Source organism: Diachasmimorpha longicaudata, chromosome 5 (assembly GCF_034640455.1).
Source record: "Diachasmimorpha longicaudata isolate KC_UGA_2023 chromosome 5, iyDiaLong2, whole genome shotgun sequence".
NCBI lineage: Eukaryota > Metazoa > Arthropoda > Insecta > Hymenoptera > Braconidae > Diachasmimorpha > Diachasmimorpha longicaudata.
In genome coordinates this window covers 3,297,957-3,317,182 of record NC_087229.1, presented here as the reverse complement: position 1 = coordinate 3,317,182, position 19,226 = coordinate 3,297,957, and the positions used below count along the sequence as shown (strand labels likewise).

Below are 19,226 nucleotides of genomic sequence, written 5' to 3'. Positions count from 1 at the left end.
TGACTAGCTCTTGGTTGATGTTTCGTCGTTTGCAATGGAGACCGATTTTTTTCGTTGTCAGATAGTCGTATTCAGGGAGTTCTATAGTCAAGGAAAACGTGTTTTGCAAGAAGCCATTGCGTTAATTAAGTTGGAAATTTTTCCACTAAGTAAATGTACCGATGATGGCTCCTTCGGGGAGAGAAATTGTCTGTAAAAATTCTGGGACGAACCGGCGAAAAAAATTACCGCCGATAAATATGCATAATAATTATTTTTAAAAATCGAATGCGCCGTCCTCGGTATGGAGTGCTCAAGTATTTAAAGTTAAACAAATAACGTGATAATCCATCATGCAGTAGGTTTTGTTTGATTATAAGTAAGAAAAGACCATGAGTTTATTCATTCATTTTTACTTTTTCATAATTTGATTAGCTGTCTGATTTTTTCCACGGATTGTTATCACTGGATCCATTATTCAGTTAATGTAGCAATGAAACAATAATTGAATTATATTACATTATGAAGATTCCTACTCTATTGGCACCCATATTTTTCACAAGTTTCGGAGAAAAATAATCTATTTCATATTGAAAATCAATCACCATTAATTTACACTCAGCTAAGGAATTGTTTTGACAATACGTCATAATAATTCATGAGTCGTTTCAACAAAGACTTCCCTCAATAAGCGAAAAATGCTTTTATGAAAAAACAGATTACATACAACCTTATCATCGATACCATTACTTTATTGGCTATAAATAAATGATCAGCCGTGAACTTAGTCGAAAAGCAGTTCAATACAGCTTCAGAATAATTGAGTTAATATCAGTGAAGAATTTTATGAGAAATCGGTTGTTTGATAAGGTAAACGACATCGCCAGATGTTCAACCAACCGTCAGCCAATTATATTCTGAACAAACGAGAAGAGCATTCGTTTCATTGATTTATTTTCGATGTCTTTTCGTAACTACGTTATACTCCTCAATATAGTTCAAAATTAAAAAGAAAAATGTGTATAATGAAGAGGTAAAATTATTCTGGGAATTTTGATTTTCTCTAGAGTTGTGGATCCTGAAATTTGCAGTAAAATACTACGTTTGTCCGTTGACGCAAAGTCATGACGTATTTTTCCATTGCGTCACAAATGTAACAGGAAAAATCTAACGAAGGCCTCAAACCTGTCATATGAACATCTGTAATTTCCATGAAAAAAGTAATATTCAATTGACCCATTACATGGCAACATGATCCATTGAAGATTAACAAAAGGTCAAACAAATTCATTTAAAAGAATGAAAATATAAATCCAAATATTGATAGGAGAGTAGTGGTAATTAGAATAAATAGTATAGGCCGATCACACCTTGACAGGAAGGCATTGAGTCAATAGATCGAATGAACTTGCACTTTTTGCGTTCAAGGTAGTCATTGATAATCGTGTTTTTTGATAATCATGATGAAACTTTCAGAGCCAAATATAAAGTCTTCACGAAAAGACTCGGTTTTCAATCGATTCTTTTTTCCCCTCCTTTAAACTGACTGGTTTTCTCATATATTTGTGTAGTAATGACAAGATTTTCAGACTTGTAACTTGCTCAGCTCCTCACAACTTCTAGTCGCTACAGAAACATGCATTCATTTTTGCTTTTCGCGTCACGTTTGAATGTATACAGGTGCGCCCATCAGCTGGTATAAAGTGGGGGTAAAACCTGTAGAGGAAAGAGGAGGGACGTAGAGGAGGAGGGGTATCAGACTCGTTAGCTGTAACGGTATTGTCGAGACTGCCGCCACAACGGATTGTATTGACTGTAATCTCATCTCATTATTGCATATTCATATCGGAAAAATATGAATATTGGCCACTGTCGTTATCAATTTTGATTTATGAATAGATTATATTAATTTTAGTGTGTGGAAATATAACAACTTGGTTGAGTGAAGCAAGTGTTAATCCTCATCAGTGAAAAAAATCTATTTATTTTTTAAATATTTTTTTGTTTTAGTGGCGTTTAATTACTGTGTGACAAGTGATCAAGAAGGATTTATGTGGTAGAAAAAAAATTTGAACTTCGGGGATGCTCGACTTTGAACAACAGGCCAATCAGGCGCAGGCACTGGCCTCGCTTGACGAGAACTGGCACCTGCTTGAGGGTGAGCGCACGACCTTCGCAATCTTTATACGTTCGCCCCATTCTCAATTTCTATATCTTCCCCAAGTCGGATATCCCTCGGCTCAACATTTAATTTTTTTTTCATTTCAAATGAAGTGAACAAAATCGATATTCACTCGTTTTAAGGGATCAAATCCGGTGAAAATTCCTGGGAAGAGCACTAAAAATAATTATTTAATAAACTGGATGGCAGTTCAAAATATCCAGGTTTTGGTGAACATGAAGGGAATGACCTTCCCCACAATTGTCACTGTTGCTGACTCTCTCAATGTCGATGCGAAGTGGAAAGTGAAAACTGGTGAAATCAAGACACTCTGGAGACAAAGATAATATAAAAAGAGCTGAACTATCTCAATACAAATGAATTTTGCATTTTTATACAAAACTTCTGGACGGGAACAAATATTTCTCAACAAATTTTACAAAATCCATTGATCCATTCTTAAAGTATGTTATTTTCAAATAATAATACATTCCGATTAATTTTCTTCGCCAATTTATTTATTGACAGGGAGAATTGTTAGTAATAATGAAGATATACTCTAATCACTTATCTGTGAGTTTACAATACCAATTTTTGCCTCGCCTAACATATTCGTGTCGCCACTGAACTGATAACAAAACATGGGAAGAGAGCTTGTTTAGGAATAAGAATTGAATAGTTTTCTCCACTTATCACACCATATGATTCAATTTTTTGTCTACAATTATGTGACCTTTATCATGTTCAAACGACTGGAATATTGTCACGGAATTTTTATCTCTGTCCGTCTCTCCAAAGTCAACTACTACTGTCTATGAATAAGAGAAAACTCGGGTTTTCTAAAGAATGGTATGTTAAACATAAATTAGGCAATGACCGAACAGAGACAACGAAAAGGTACTGGTACTAGAGAACCAAAATCCGAAAGTCATTATCAAAACCGCGTTCGAATTGATTTTTTTTCTTCATCACGACAATTAATAATTTCAGAAAAATGGGTTCTCGAAATTTTCTAAGGAATATTGAAAAATCTACTACGACCTTTTAAATTTAAAAAATACATCTACTAAATCCCGAAAGGAAGTCACCGTGAAATTCCTCATCGATAAAAATTTATCCGAAAAGAGATCTTTCTAAAGGAACTTCATTGTTGTTTGCCGGCAATAGAACTGTCATTTTCGTAATTTAATATGGGCACAGTACAATGCTCAGTATGACGATTGGGCCTCCTGTCGTCCATCGTTGCTTTGAAGGCCTCATCCTCGGTAGTCAGACCCTGACGTAACAGAGGTTACGACGCTTGCCTCATTATTATTATTATTATTTCAATAAGATAATATTAACGGTACAACTGAGAGAGGCCCCAATTCACATTAAAACTTTGTCATCTTCGCGGTAAGAATAAATATTTAAAGAATATAATTTTCTCAGACTCCATTTTCATACTCAATAATTGAAATAATTAAAATAACCGGAACTGTATTGAAAGGACTACACTCAAGGTCATTTACATCACTCTGTCCACGTGTTAGAACGTTTTCAAACTACTCCACTGCATTCAGAGATTACAAGTGTGAAAAAAAATTTAATAACTTGGGTTTTAACTGCCAATGTTTTTTATTCGCGTAAAAAACAACTCCAAGAGCTCCATCGGACCAACCATATTGTTGTTATCGAATGAGACAGACAATCAATCAATAATAAAATTAAAAAATATAATCGGGAACAGAGTCTGATATTTCCATTTCTTGTGTTTCATGTGTATTTGTACTTTGTATTTATATTTTAAACTAAAAAGATGATATACATAATTTATGATCAAGTTGGTGGGGCCGCCTAGCGTCAGAGTTTACCCCAACCCGAGCATAGCACGAGCCATTCTCCTGGCCTTTCAACATCGATTCCGACCTCGTGCACACTCGTATATCCTCGGTGCGCTATCACCAATTCTCTTCCCCCTTCTCCCAAGCTCTTTCTCTCTCTCCTCCCCTCCTACTTTCTAAAACACATCTGGCTTAATCGCTTTTCACTTTTTCCCCTTTTATTTTTCGTTGGAAATTTCGTTAATCAATTCACTCAATTTTCGTGTTGTTTTTTTTTTTCTTCAAATTGAACATTAAGTAATTTTTAATTCAGCGAAATACTTTATGAAGCGCGTTTCATGATGTTGAAGCACTAAAAACCGATATCAACGTCTTATCTCGTTTTATCTGTTGACCGAATAAATACCGACTACTACTCAGATTCCCACTGACATTATAAAATCGTTGGATTCTCGATTTTGCGATTGTGGTCGGAGTAATCGAGGAATTGATCAATTTATTTAGCTGAAGTATTGAATCGATGATGAATCATTAACATATGCAGATGATATAGTTGTTCTGGAAAATTGGGAGCGTGAGGTGAAGTAACCCGTTGATTTCGCTTTTAATACCGACAAATGTAGGTTTCTAGGTCATTTAGCGGAAAGTAGGGTCGTTTGGGTGTCATTCGCCGTTGCCTCGTACAATATAAAGGGAGGGGAGATTTAATAGAAAGGCGACGGCGCACTCGAGTATCCTCTTGCTAGAAAAGAACATGCGTAGAAACAAAAGAATCGAGAGTTTTAAGTCTATTCCTGTGTAGAATGTATGGCCGGAAGGAGGGAGTGAAGAGTAAGGGGAATCGATTGATGTTTTTCATTTGGTATTGATCATTGAGGAGATATTCAAAGCAGAGATGTATCTGATAGCCGTTCAATCTGCAGAGTAACTGGAATTTATTGGTGCCAATGAAAATGGGGGATTTCCATTGAAAACGTTACAAAAAAAATTTTCATATTTTTTCCTCGCGGAAGCGCTAAAAAATATTGTCAAGTGTTTTATTTCTAACTCCACTGAGATAATGCCCACAACTGTGAGCATTACGTACGGAGATGAACGTGTTTACAAATGATGAATGATTTGTTTAACCCAGTAAATAACTATTGCATTGTAATTTTTCGCAATTTTTTTTTCGCTTCTGTATTGGAGGCAAAAGTTCCGATGCAGGTATTTGCAAAGAGTGAGACTCGACGCATGCCACGCACTAACAAGGACGCGGATCTCTTGAAAAACAGGATCTGTAGGAAGGACAGGAGACAGAGGAGACAATAGAAGGATCGAGGAGCAAGTTGTACAGGCTGATATCATCGACCTTTCTTTCTCCTGAGAGAACAGAAATGGAAGAAATAGACAATACGTGTTGTAATTTTTCACTTAGCAACTTAGTGGAAAAATAATACTCCAGTCGTTTTTTATTTGCTAAAATGGAGGAGGGGATGTGTGAAACATGGGTGTATTCAACCTGATAATGGATTAGATATGAATGTTAGTAGATTTTAATTTGGCCGTTCACGAAGCCATCGAACCAACAGCTGCTTCAGCCCAGCCAAAGTCTACCTTTTCGTCGTCCCCGCTTTTGTCCCTCGGTTCTCCATTATTTTTATCCTCCACTTTTTTTCCCTCACTCCTTGATGTGAAATATGTATCGTTCTCCAATGCTCAGAGTAGCTATGACTGAAAAATTCTTTAGGGTCGATTCATAGGGAGAATTGATGAGAGAACATGCATACATTCATTTTCTTTTGAAGAAGAAGAAAAAAACATTTGACACATGATAAATTGACAAAATTTTATCCTTTATTTATCAATATTAACATACATAAAATACCAAAATAGTATTTCTATTTCTGCGTTTGATGAATAATCAACAATTCATCTTTCACTATTTTTTGTTCAACAGAATTAACGCTAGATTTTCAGAAATAAATATTGCGGTTGTTCATTGAAACAAATCACTGAATTGAGAAAAGTTTTTCTCTCATTTCCTTAACGGACATATTCATTTTACAAAGACTGTACGTCACAGGCGACAATGCCTGGCACTATTAAACCTAACTCGTAAGTACACTGAGCAATTCCCCTACCTCACCAAAAACTACAGGTATAACGCACCAGCTGTTTCCTTCAGTGACGTCATACAGGTGTGCGGAGGTAAAACCAAGAGCGGCACAAATGCGTCGAACCGAGAGACACTCACCAACACATAACTGAAACTCAACAAGTTCTCAACATTTTTCTCCAAACAGTCATCTTCAAAATCCTCATCCCCTTCTCCAACGCCTCTTACCACCCCAGACCACCGCGGAGTTTCGTATCAAACTTTCACGTCCTCGAAATATTAAAGGTCCGTTATCAGAAATCGTACTACCACTTTGATTTTTTTCTATGTATTGAAATATAAAATAAACCCCTGTAATGAACATTATTCGTTTAAATTAAACTTCAAACTCGCTAATCGTCAATTCTGCGTCAAAGGAATAAGTCATAATTTAAAGGAACGATTAATTGATATTTTCTTTTCCCAAAAATTTGGAGAACGCTCGGCTGCTTAGTTTATTTATTTTTCAAGCGAATTCAAGAAACTTTTCTGACAATAAATCTATTGTCTTGTAGCTGTCAATCGTTTGAATATCCACAACGACAAACCTGCTGAATTATCCTGAATGTTTCAAAGTTTACCAGAAAATGTCTATTTACATAAAAGTTTTGACTGTGTTCAAGTGCGACCGCATACCAACAATCTCTCATTATTAGTATTGGTTTAAGTGGCGCTAGTGATATGGTCTGCAACTACAACCCGTTGCCTCCTCGGAGGCAGCACGAGGATAAAGGCGGACGGAAAACGGCCTCCGACAAGCTATACGAAGGTGGGATGGAAAAGAAAGGCACGAGCCACGACAAAGAGGCGTGTGCGTGCATATAACTGCTGTTCATACTTGTTTCTCAAGAGAATTAAAAAAACCCAAGTCAGGTGTCTCCTGTTCACGCTAATATCACCATAAAATCCAACCAAAATCAAATTGGCGATATCCAAAAAAATTCATCCCCCAACAATTTCCAACAGCCCTCCACTACGGGTCGGCTTTGTCCCGCCTACGTTGTTGCCTGAGCTCTATAACATACAACGGAATTTCGCCTCTCGAAATAAATCGACTTTTGGCGATGATTTTCCACTAGCCACAGTCTCTCGGTTCGTCCTCGAGCTGCATCAATGTAAAAAACAACAATCTAAAATGAATGACAAAATTAAAGTACAATGTCAACGATGAAAAAACAGTACAAACCAGTAGAAACGACGGTATAATCACTCGTCGTCTGGACTCTTTTCAACCTCTCCACAAGGCTCCGAAGATAGAGCGAGAAGGAGAGAGAATTGGATATTCGCCTGTGTTGTGGTTTAACTACACATACCTCCTTGCACTAGGCACTGTAGCCTATACTCTCAGAAAACCCGCATCTGCCCTGCACCCCCTTTTGCCCTTGCCATCAGCCATTCGGCAGTCAACGCAGTCGCCAGTCTATCTCTCTCACTCTCCCCCTGGTTATAGGTTGTTGTAGCCATCCGCTACGTGCGCGACTGTAGTAGCACCGCCAGCGCCAGGCAAACCACTCAGTCGTTCACGGTCTTCGGCGGTGTACAGACGTATTTTTTTTCTCCTCCCGTAACGTTTACGTACGTCCGCTGTTTCGACTCCTCGCGCTATTGCACATACGTATAGAGGAATCAAAATACATCAGTGTTGGAAGAAGCTTGTTGGTGGCTAAGGAGGCAAGAGTGAGAAAGAGAGAGGGAACTACTTCTGCTTTATGTGCTAGTGTGCAAAGTAGGTGTGACTTAGTGGTGATTATTCAGTGATAGAGGTGCCAGACTAGACAATTATTATTATTATTTTTTTCATTTTCACTTATTAAAGAAGAAAAAAAATTGTTCACTTTTGGGATTGGACATTGTCTTTGACATTCACCATTGACAACAGAGATCGAACAACGACAAACGATATCTTCGATTGCCCAACAAAAGGTTTGCATTTTATTGAATTCTTAATAATAAATAAATAGTTGGTGATGCAGCGAATTGTTTTGGAAGATGAGAGAGACGAATGAACGTGCGGTAAATGAGGCTATGCGCTTTGTTTTCCTGTTTGGACAATTTTCATAATTTAAAGAGCATCGTGAAAGCGGTCGTCAGGGGGAGGGTGGGTTGAGGGGGGTGACGGGGTAGGTCGAGTTGGAGGGGAATATGGGGATTTGTAGACTGAGAAAATTCGACGCCATTGACGTTGTTGCACTACACTCTTCTGACGATTACCTACTGTTGTTATATACAGACGTTCCGTTATCCCGAACCCCCCCCTCCCCCTTCCCCTCTCCTCCCCCGTCGCTGTTCCTCCTTCGCGATAACTCGCGCGGACACGAGACGCGGTGGCCGAGGAGTGCCGGGGAGGAGAGGCTGTCGTGCGGGGTTAAAGAAGAACAAAGAAGAGGTAGCGCGCTTCAGCCGATACTCAGTGGGGGACATATATCTATAGGTTGATCTCAATATCATGATGAAAACGGGAAAAACGATAGCTCTGAGAAGGAGGTGAATATTACGAGTATTTACCGGAATTAATAGAATTTTAATGATTCATTGAGGAGGGAAATTATTGGGAAAAACAGTAGACAATCGATCGAATTAATGAAACCCAAAAATTCGTTTGACATTAAAGAAGAAAGAATGATTTAGTATATCTAACTTGAAGTAAATATCTCGAGAAAAGTTCACGAACTCTTTGATTGGTACAACAAAATGGTCACTCATTTGTAAAATGGTAGAGCAATGAAAACGAGCTTTAATTTAGAATTTAGTGGAGTTGAATCTATCGAATGGCCTTCCTCCTCACATTCCCTGTTTACTTCCTCCTTTTGTTGCTTCCTTTTATGGATAAAAGAAAATTGATGATTATTGAAGAGGAACAAGAGGATGAGGAAAAATAGGCGTTTGATGTTGAGTGAAAGTCAATTCCGAACTAGGAAAAAGGAGACAAAAGAATATATATATATACATGTATATAGATATATATTTTCATGGCGTCGAGTCGCGTCACATAACTTGTATCTTGACGGGCAAGTTGAGCAACTACAGTTGAGTCGACATAATATTCCTTCTCCCCTCCACATTTTTTTTACTCTCTCGTTGCATCGTTTGAAGTCATTTTCAGGCGCTCCCCTTAGGTACAACGAATCTCAATGGATGAATTACGAACGTAATGTGTTACGTACGTGGATAATTATGCAGATGTATTAATTCTCTTGAATCAAGAATGGATATTTTATTGCGTATATTGATGGCGGGGGATTAAGGAAGGGGGATACCCTGGTCGTCATAGTGATGTGAGAGGAGATGGATTCGTAGGGAAAAGAATCTCATGAACATTTTTGGAATATCACCACACCTGTGATGAAAGTTACATTTTATCTTATTATTTTATTACATAACATTCATCTTATTGCTGAAATAATTTTGTAAAATTACAATACTTGCATTCGGTTAAAAACCGTTTATCTGTTCTACTTGAAACAACATTTACCAACGAGTGAGGAAAGAATTTACAACGATTGGATGAATAGTGCAGTAAACCTCAAATGAGAAACTTAACTGCGACATTGCTATAGTGTGAAAGTAAAGAAAGTGGGACATATAATATACCAGTGGCGCTAGATTTCTTCTGACAAATTCTGGAATTCTTCCAGATGTTTTTATCTGTCAAATACCAGCAGTACATTAGAGTTTCAAATTTCGGCTTATTACGTAATTATTTTAAAAATGAGTAGAATTTTTTTTTTAACATGAACAGCTCTATTGGTCATGTCTATTCGCTTGCAGTACGTCATTCGCAACGTAATCGTTAATGACAATAATTAAAAATCAGTTATACAACTTCATTTTCGTTTGAAAAAAATATAATCGAAAATTTTTAAATACTCCAAATATAAACAACAAGAAGTCATAGTACGAATAACTCCGCGCCCTTGGTTATTGTTTTTATATTATTTTGGAGTACAACTTGATGAATCACGTCATACGCGCACGCGTGACGCAGACCCATAGATATAGATACAAAATCAACTCTAACACTAGCATACCACCGGGCCTATACACTATTCTACTCGATTCTTCAGCTCGTGTCTTGTTAGTGATTTGAATATGCTTGGAAAACAGAATGACATCGTTCGAACGTATAATACCAAAGTGATAACAGCTTGGAAGTTATTTCAGTATTTGTTTCTTCATGTAACTGACCACCCGGGCATGTCCAATGGCATTTAATTACCTCTTCCGTTTAAATGCCTTCGAAAAATCGAATTGCCTCTGGCTTTCTTAAACACCAATGGTAACAGATGAGCAATCGATTCTAATCAATATCAACGATGATGAGAGCTGATGCTTCACAGATGTATGAAAATAAACATAAACCTGAAGCTAGTATTACAAAATTAATGCATTCGATGGTGTGCAGAGAAGCAGCATGGCGTGGACAGGTGGCGGCAGACAAAGGCATATTCAACTTACTCCTCTCTCTCTTTCTCTCACACACACATACACTCACTTGCTCACTCACTCACTCACAACCCCTCCAACCATACCATGGCCAACTTAACGGGGAGAGAGAAGAGGGGCACAACAGCAGAGAGCGAATCAGAATCGACCGTACCAACTCCAGTGGTTTTCTTTCTCCGATATTCCCATGACCTCGTTAAAATCGCTGCGCATTTATATTTTCCAGAAAAACGATATAAGCAATGAGGAGGCATATCAATTCCTGTTTACCAAAAAAATCTTACTATCGTTAATGAATTAATCGATGTAATGAGATGTGCGTGGGATGTGCTGGGTAGGGGGGGGGGGAGAGGGGGGGTATTATTTCGGGTAATGCTACATGTGACGCGTGCGCAGGAATTAACGGACCGTGAGAAGTTGAAATATTCGGGTTATTCGGGTGAATGTACCGCGGTGAGGAAGAACAGGGGAATGAAAAAAATGGACGGAGAATGTAATACTATAAATGGAAGGGGGGAGGGGTGGGGAGGGATGAGGGGTTTGAGAGGAGAGGGGGGGGGAAGATTGTGGAGAGCAACTGTCTTAGATTGTTATTATAGTATGGGGAAATCGGGGGAGTTTAAGGCCCTTTGCATAATGTTGCGTCGTGGATTATCTCAGTTGCCCCCTTCTAAACCCCTCACCTGCGGGACTGTTGCGTATTCAATTCGTTTAAGGTTGAGAAATTTTAACATTTAGAGATTTAATGCATTTTTTTTTTGTTGGTTCTTACGACGGTCAAATTTTTTTTTTCATACTTCCTTCAATCAATTTTCCTATTGTTACTAACTGTTCAATTCTTCGCGTGTTGAAATTTCAAGGTTGCATGTTATATTCATTGCTTCGTTCATGGAAGTTGTGGGGAAATCGAAATTATTGGGAAAAATGACTTGTCGGAGGATTAATAGTTTTTCTGCTGGGTATCTGGGATATCGTGAAAACTCGGAAGTTTCACTTCTGGTTTTTCCGCGGAAAATACTACGTCAGATGAAACATCTGTTGGTGTGGTATTCGTATAAATGACATTTTTAATTCACATGTGCTGAGAATTGAAGTGGAGTACTGGCGAAATCGAGCGTTGGAATTAAAATAATCTACTTCTGATTGATTCTAGTCAAGTCAGTCAAGGTGATATATGAAAATGTAGGGAAAAATTTATTTCGTCGTTTATTTTTCTTACTCGGACGTCAGGCAATTAAGCCGACGTATTCGAGGTCAAACAATAGTTTTATTTCCGATATTTTTTGACTACAGGATTTTATTGTGATTTTTTCGACATAAAAATTGAATTTTGTGCAAAATAATTCTAGTAAAAAATTCATTGTTCAAGTTGGAAATTTCTAGCAAATTTGAAAGTAACTCTTCGCGTTTATAAAAATTTACAAAAAAAAAAATCATGGATTTATAGTAATTTTGGAAGAATCGAAATTTAAAAAAATGTTTTTTCATAGTCTAAGAAAATTGTATCATTTTCTTACGTTAGGCTGTTGATGACTCCAAAAATAACCAGAATGAGACCGGAATAATTGAAAATCAATATTTATATTAACTATTTCTCTTTTTCAAGAGGTAATTCAACTTATTCTCTCACAGCTTATCACTGGCTTTATCTTATCACGTGATAATTTGATACTCGCTAAATGATAAGCCTCTGATAATCAATCCTAAAAGCTCGAATGTACGATTTTTCGTTCTTGAAATGAGTTCAAACGCTTATCCTTGAATTCTAGACACGTATTGTTTATATTTATCTTGGTTTTTTGAATGTATGGCGTAGATGCGCTCAAAATGAAAACTTCAACGTTCTCTATAATTCCCTTGGATTCTTTCTTTCTAAATACTTTGGTTTTATAATGATTTCCTTGCATCACTCCACTTAAAAATCTTGAGTGATTGCAATTCTTTGGGAGAAAGTTGGGCTGGATTGTCGCGGCCTATTTAACTACTCCACAGAACACATCATTGCCACGTGCCACTGTAGTATAATACTAAGTCCCTCAAATATGTTCACTACAGTGAAACAAGAAACGAATTCCTTGTGAAAAGAATAAAACTTTTCCTTTTTGTCGGAAAAAATATAAAATTTTACTTGCTCTTCTTTCATTGAAAGATGAACCAATTAGGGTAATTTCGAGGGCGTAATATTGTTATAAGAAGGTTATCTATATTTAAAAATATTTTTTAATATCAATTGTAGATCATTTCATATTTTGACATAGTTACCTCTCAATTTTCAATGCCATTCTAAAATCATTCGAGTTTTTTCTATATTTATTGATCAAGATGGCTTTGTTTAATTTTTTCGATGATGTATTTAAAAAACTAGTATATTTTACTACGCGTGCGTAAAAAATTGTTTTGGCGCGTGGGAGGTTTATAGCACCAGACGAAACCGAGTGACGTAATCGTACGAAACAAAAAACACTTTCTAACGAGCGTCGACTGATTTTTTAAAGCACAGTTCATGAAAAAGGAACGTTTTATAAATGATTCTTTCAAACTAATAAGTTACTTATTTAAAAAATTATTTAAAAATTATTCTTCTAGTCTCTCTGAGGAAAAATCAAGTAACTACAGCAATGGAAGAACTTTTTTTTCCATTAAACAATAATGTACAATTTTCACAACTGTTTTTACAGTTGAAGAAATGAGAGTAAACAAAAAAATTATATGACTGCGGATTTCTCTTTTTCCTCGAAGAAGACTAATTGATTATTTTTCACAACTAATAAAGCTTAATTGTATTGAATAGGAAACTTACCTGGTGCTCAGTTTTTTCAACTTCCTCGGTGCAATCATTCTATCCATTAATTTAGACTGTACTTGTAATGTATTTCTTTAATTTCTTCGCGTATGAAAAGTCAGTTGTGAAGTAATTATGAAATAATCTTTACTGTTTCAATCGTCTAATAACAAGGGAAAATATTTGCTGACGATGTAAGAATAAACAGAATAAACAGCAGAACTATATGTATTGCAGGAACGGAAGAAATAATAACGGACACTCCAGAACGGTATTATGTCCCATATGAAATTGAGTCTCCAAACCGTATCTTTCTCAACATGCTTAGCCTTCCTTGGAGTACACCACTCTAGGATTTAATACGACTAAAAATCCTGAAATATACCAATGAGTTAATACATCACAAGCACGCTATAATAATTAGAAAATTATATTGATGATGTGATCGAGAAACGCAGTAAAAAAATATTTTTTAAAGATAATATTTGCAGACCTGTAGAACATTGTTGATTCCATTTATTTTCTGTGGAAATAAATAATTTATGAAATATTTGATCTCGAGTTTGCCAGGAATAAATTCATAGTTAAATACTCATAATTGTTGTGTGACTTGAACAATTTTGTGAAATCATAACCATTGAATTGTGTACTGGATCTATGGTCGTGTAATTATTCAAATAATATGAAGAGAAAGGAAATTGTATTCCGTTGAAGTCGAGCAACGATGATCTGATGACGCATCAAAAATAATATCGCATACGACAAAAGATTAAACATTGGAAGTAACTCTCGCCAAGTGTATGGCCTTGTGCATACCTATTGTCCTTGCTCGGAACAATTTCACAAATAATCGGATGGCCTGACAGTCATATTCTTTGTCCTATGATCAACCAGACAATACATGAACATGGGGGTTCTATGACGATAGGAAATCTTATGGTGAAATTGTTGAAAAATAGACTGTCTGTTAAAATTTAGATAACCATTATACTTACAATAAGTGAAACGTGGGCAATTTGAAGACCTAATCTATATATATTTTATATAATCTGATTAAGAATAATTAATGTATTCAATCTAAATTCTTCATTAGTTTAAAAGTATAAAAATCCTCCCCCCCATTAGCCTCAGGTTAAAGTCTATTATGATGGGCGATTATTCATATCGATTCATGGCTCCCAACCTAAGTTGAACCTTGAGTTAAACTCTGGCTAAGCCCGGATTAAGGGACAATAAAAGGTCATCGTTTCCCCGAAAACTGTGAACAAATTTCTTGCTCAAAATTACTGGTAATTCTTTACGCACCCGAATACCCGTCTTTATCTCTTGGAAGTATTGTATTTTTTAGAGTTTCATACAAATAAATTGCATCGGTATTGCAATATTTAACGTGTGTTTCTGTCATTCTCATTCTTTTTTATATGCAATGGTATTCTGTAGCTGACCAATTCCTGATCAATTTATTAATATTCATAACATCTGAAAACTATGCGGCAAATTAAACTCTTCTGAATATTTATTTAGGAAAAATTACATTGTGAAAATTTTGAATCTCTTAGTTTCATCCACTCTTTCTCTTTTCTTTCACCGTTTTTCTGACAGTGTACACGGAGAAAGTTTTCCGGCCTCTCACATCAACCGTAAAATAGAGTCGAGCGCCTTCACAACTCACTACTTTTTATTTAAATGCGGTACAACCATTGCTTCATACATTTAGAAAAATTCAAGAAATATAACGCCACGAAGAATGCTATCAATTGATACATTATTCGGCAATTAACTTTTAAACAATTTGATACATGCAATAGTATTTCAAATATATAACTTGTAATATGTCATTTAAATTCAATTATGATCGTGATGTGGTCAGAAAGGGTTTTTAAAAAATAATAATAATCTGGAAAAGTGATTCCAACGACGCAGACTATTTATGGATCTATAGATTTATCATATTATTTAATACGTTTGTATTGAACAAAGCGGGGTACCTGAGATTCCTTGGTGTTTGAAAGATAATCGAAGTATTACTGAATTTTTTTTGAAATTTTGTCATCCACTCGTGGCACGCGCACAGGAAACTCTCATCCCCCGTTCATCACTCCGTCTGCTCCCCCCGCACCATCTCCTCATTCTTTTCTCAGTACATCCGGCAACCTGCACAGGCCGGATACATCTTACCGTTGAGAAACAACGTGCAGCAAAGTGACTCGAGGGAGTAAAGAGGCGTTCACGCGTCCTCTTATCCCCACTCATTCTTTCATCCTCATCTTCATCCAAATACTTGAACGAGGCCACTGCACCCTTCACGTTATTTCTTTCTACCATCTCCTATAAATATAAACGTTTACAGCCAGTAATGTCTTTTTACGTTTCTTATTTTCTTTCTAAAAAATCTCCAAAATTACACATTTTCGACATTCAGATGCGAATTCTTCACTAAAAATAGATATCACTAAATGAAAATGGACTCAGAACAACTTACGAATATTGTCCAAAGAAATAACTTCCAAATAATTTTTCTGAAACAGATTTTGGGATTTTTTTTTCGCAAGTTATAAAATTAAAATATCCTAATAGATGTTTTCAATTGAACAAAATTATTCCAAAGGTCTGAAAATTAATTGCCGTTTTTGTTATTCATTGCAGACGTCAAGATGCGATTGGAGGAAGATCTGGTGATCCGTAGAAGCCGTCCAACGATGATTTCCGCGAAATACCGTGCCAGAGAGGAGCGAAGACGTCTTTTAAAAATTTCCGCTGGAAAACTCAGGAGAATCGAAGACCCAGAGGCCAGTCTTTGCCGCTCCGTCCTAATAAACAACGCAGTCAGACGACTTCAACGTGAGAACAGAGACGAAAAGACGAGGAATTATGGCCTGCCAATGGTGGGATACTTAGATGATTCCTCAAAAGAGAATAAAGCTAGTGGGAACATGATGATGGAGTCTGAAAATATATCCAAAAAACGGTGAGTGTAACTGCTGAAATGAGCTTAAGGCAAGATCAAATGCTCCATAGTTCAATTAGTTCAGCGAGTGATATTTATGAGTTGGGTTTTTTCCCGTATGTATTTTATTTTCATTCTCTTTTTTAATAACAATTTCGTAACTACTCTAAATGTTTCTGTTAGCCACCTTTTTTATAACTATACTCGAATTCCTAAAGTTACTAATCAGTTCTCTCATTCTTTTCACCAGATTTGGTGAGGAACTCCGAGGAAGTGAACTCGTTACCTCCAAGCGTCAGAGGCACGACGAACTGGACCTTCAGGACGATGTTTTCAGTGATTTCTATATCCTTCCGCCCACCCCACGTCTCCTTGCTCACCCAGAAGATCCCCAGCATCAAGAAAATTCAAGTAATACTCTGGACAACTATCACAACCGCCACGAGAGCCCACGAATGACTAACAATATGAATAACAATAGTTTATTTATCACCGATGATATGTCATCACTTCCCTGCGACCAACCACCAACAATAATGATGGACTCGACGGAAATTGAGTGTGAAGAACGAATTTGTGATTTTTCAAGATTCACAGACTCAGCGAAAAGTTTAGAGGAGAGACTTGTGGAATTGCAATCACTCGATGAGCACTTTGACTTGACTAAATTCGAGAGGAACAACAATCAGAGCTGTGGCAGAGCCTTCCACGATATTCAAACTTTCCACAGTCTTGTACCAGGACTTGAGACCTAGAGAAAATTATAAAACCAATAGTGTATCGTCTAAATGGATAATTACACGTGTTCAATGATCTTGAATGCCGATCATTAGGAAATCCTTTGGAGAATGATTGAAAGACTGCACCAAGGGCAACTGGAGGAGTGGGGGAACATCATTCATGAGAATGTTATCACGTTTGTAGGATGAAATGTATCGTTCAAGTGGAGGATAGACTGCCTTAATCGAATTAATACTAAAATTAATTAATTGATTGATTGAATTAAGAAATTGAAACGTTTGGAGATATTAAATTAATCAAGTGGGATTGTTTTATAACTTTTCATGTTAGATTATTGCTTTGGACCTCAGGGGCTGGTGAAACAGCTGATGAAAATTCATTAATCCAAGATTAAAGTGGTAAAACTTTATCATAAGTTGGTTTGTAGTATGTATGTGTGTACGTGATTTTAGAGAAAAAAAAAACGAATACAACCGCTGGAGAACATTTTTTTCAAGTGTGAGGAAAAAATCTTACATTTCGTAGTTTAACACAGTAATAATTGCATCATTAACAGTCATATTGAATTCGACATCTTATGTTTTACCACTAAACGACTGAATTATTTCTCCACTTTATGAATTAGGTTTCTTTTGCGAGTATTCGACAATTTGCGAATGGCATTGAGTTTTTATTCGTGAGTGATTAAGTTACTCGATAATTCGAAAGAAACTGAACAACTTAAGTGGCAGAAGAGAACAGAAGGAAACAGATTGGTACTCTCGTATTGCAACAGAAGACTCATTACAAAATCGTACACTTGTAAATAATGTTTTTTTAATCCCATAATTATTATTGTTATAAAATGAAATTCCAAGGAATCTCAAGTTACTTGATTGGAGATTTATGAAAACAGAACTTTAGTTAATTTCTTTTTTCCTGTAATTTATATTTCGTTGAGTCGTGATTATTCTGTTAATTTGAATTTGCAGTGAAATGGTCGGTATTGTTTTTCTAATTATTGACCTTCCGAAAAAATAGACATTTTTTGTGGTGGCTAAAACGGTTTATTGAAAAAACAATCTGACATTGGAGGGCAAAATACTTAATTATCGCATATAATACCACAAGAGCTCCGAAATTATCGGATATTTCCCGATAGGTTCGTTGCAAACAAATGAACGTGTCAAGTTTTCCAGTTTAAAAATCACGAGCGCGAAGCGCGAGTGATTTTTCTGGAAAACTTGACGAGCTTATTTGTTTGCAGGGAACCTTGAGGGAAATATCAGATAATTTCGAAGTTCGAGTGGTATTCGGGGGATTATTTTTTGCATCCAAATCTTGGCCGATAGAATTGCACCATGAGACATAATTTTCAACGAATTGCCATTTAATCTGTCAGATACAATTGAGGGTTACTTCAACATTTGTTTTTTTTTATATATATCAACATGCAAAATTTCCCGTGTAATTTTCAAGAATATCCGCTGAAATACCGTGTTGACTATACAAAATAACGTCGAATGGTGCAATCCTATTGGCTAAGATTTGGATGGGAAAAATAATCAAAATAATAGTTGATAATTTCCGAATACCACCATTTTGAAACAGAAGAAAACGTTCCATTAATTTTCAATAGCAAACACTCAACACATAAATATTAAATCAATGAATATAAACACGATTATGTAAGTAGTAGAGATATGTGTTTAAATACATACTCACGTACTCAATTTTTTTTTATTATCTCGTGTCCTCTTTTAGAATTGTTTTCTTGAATCCTTCTCCCTGATTTTTTAAAATTAATTGATTAGTTAATTGTACTCACTGGGTAGGTAAATGGAATACGTAAATAAATTTTATAATAATGATGTATTTGGAAGAAAATTTAAATTTAGAATTAAAGAATATTGACCACAGAAGTGGAACAACGGATAGGGAAGTTGTGGGAGAAATATTTGGGCGCACAGAGGAGAGAATTATCCAAATGAAACTTTTGTACATATGAAAAATGAAATACACAAGGAGTTGGCTATGTATAAAGTGTCGTTAGTATTTTAGTATTTTAGACTAGATATCCAAATCAGTTACCAATTATTCGAGAACTATAAATGCAAATAAATTGCACAAAAAAATGTAACGCCCGTTTTTTTCCTCTGAATACCTTTCCTGATAAAATTATAAGACTAATTATAGTTGTATATTTATCTTAACATTAATGGCTTTTTATTTCC

At 36.1% G+C, this 19,226-nt stretch overlaps 1 protein-coding gene across 3 annotated transcripts; it reads left to right on the top strand.

The window, feature by feature from the left end:
* Positions 1–1,799: 1,799 nt before the first annotated feature.
* Positions 1,800–19,132, top strand: LOC135162674 (uncharacterized). Of its 3 annotated transcripts, XM_064121407.1 has the most exons (4): positions 7,619–7,826; positions 7,917–8,023; positions 15,972–16,293; positions 16,523–19,132. In XM_064121407.1, the coding sequence occupies exons 3-4, from the start codon at positions 15,980–15,982 to the stop codon at positions 17,025–17,027; spliced, it is 819 nt and encodes a 272-aa protein (XP_063977477.1). In that variant the 5' UTR covers positions 7,619–7,826; positions 7,917–8,023; positions 15,972–15,979; the 3' UTR covers positions 17,028–19,132. The 3 variants fall into 3 exon arrangements, with proteins under 3 accessions (XP_063977474.1, XP_063977477.1, XP_063977476.1); XM_064121404.1 differs by lacking the exons at positions 7,619–7,826; positions 7,917–8,023 and adding an exon at positions 1,800–2,137; XM_064121406.1 differs by having other exon boundaries at positions 7,619–8,023.
* Positions 19,133–19,226: the final 94 nt, after the last annotated feature.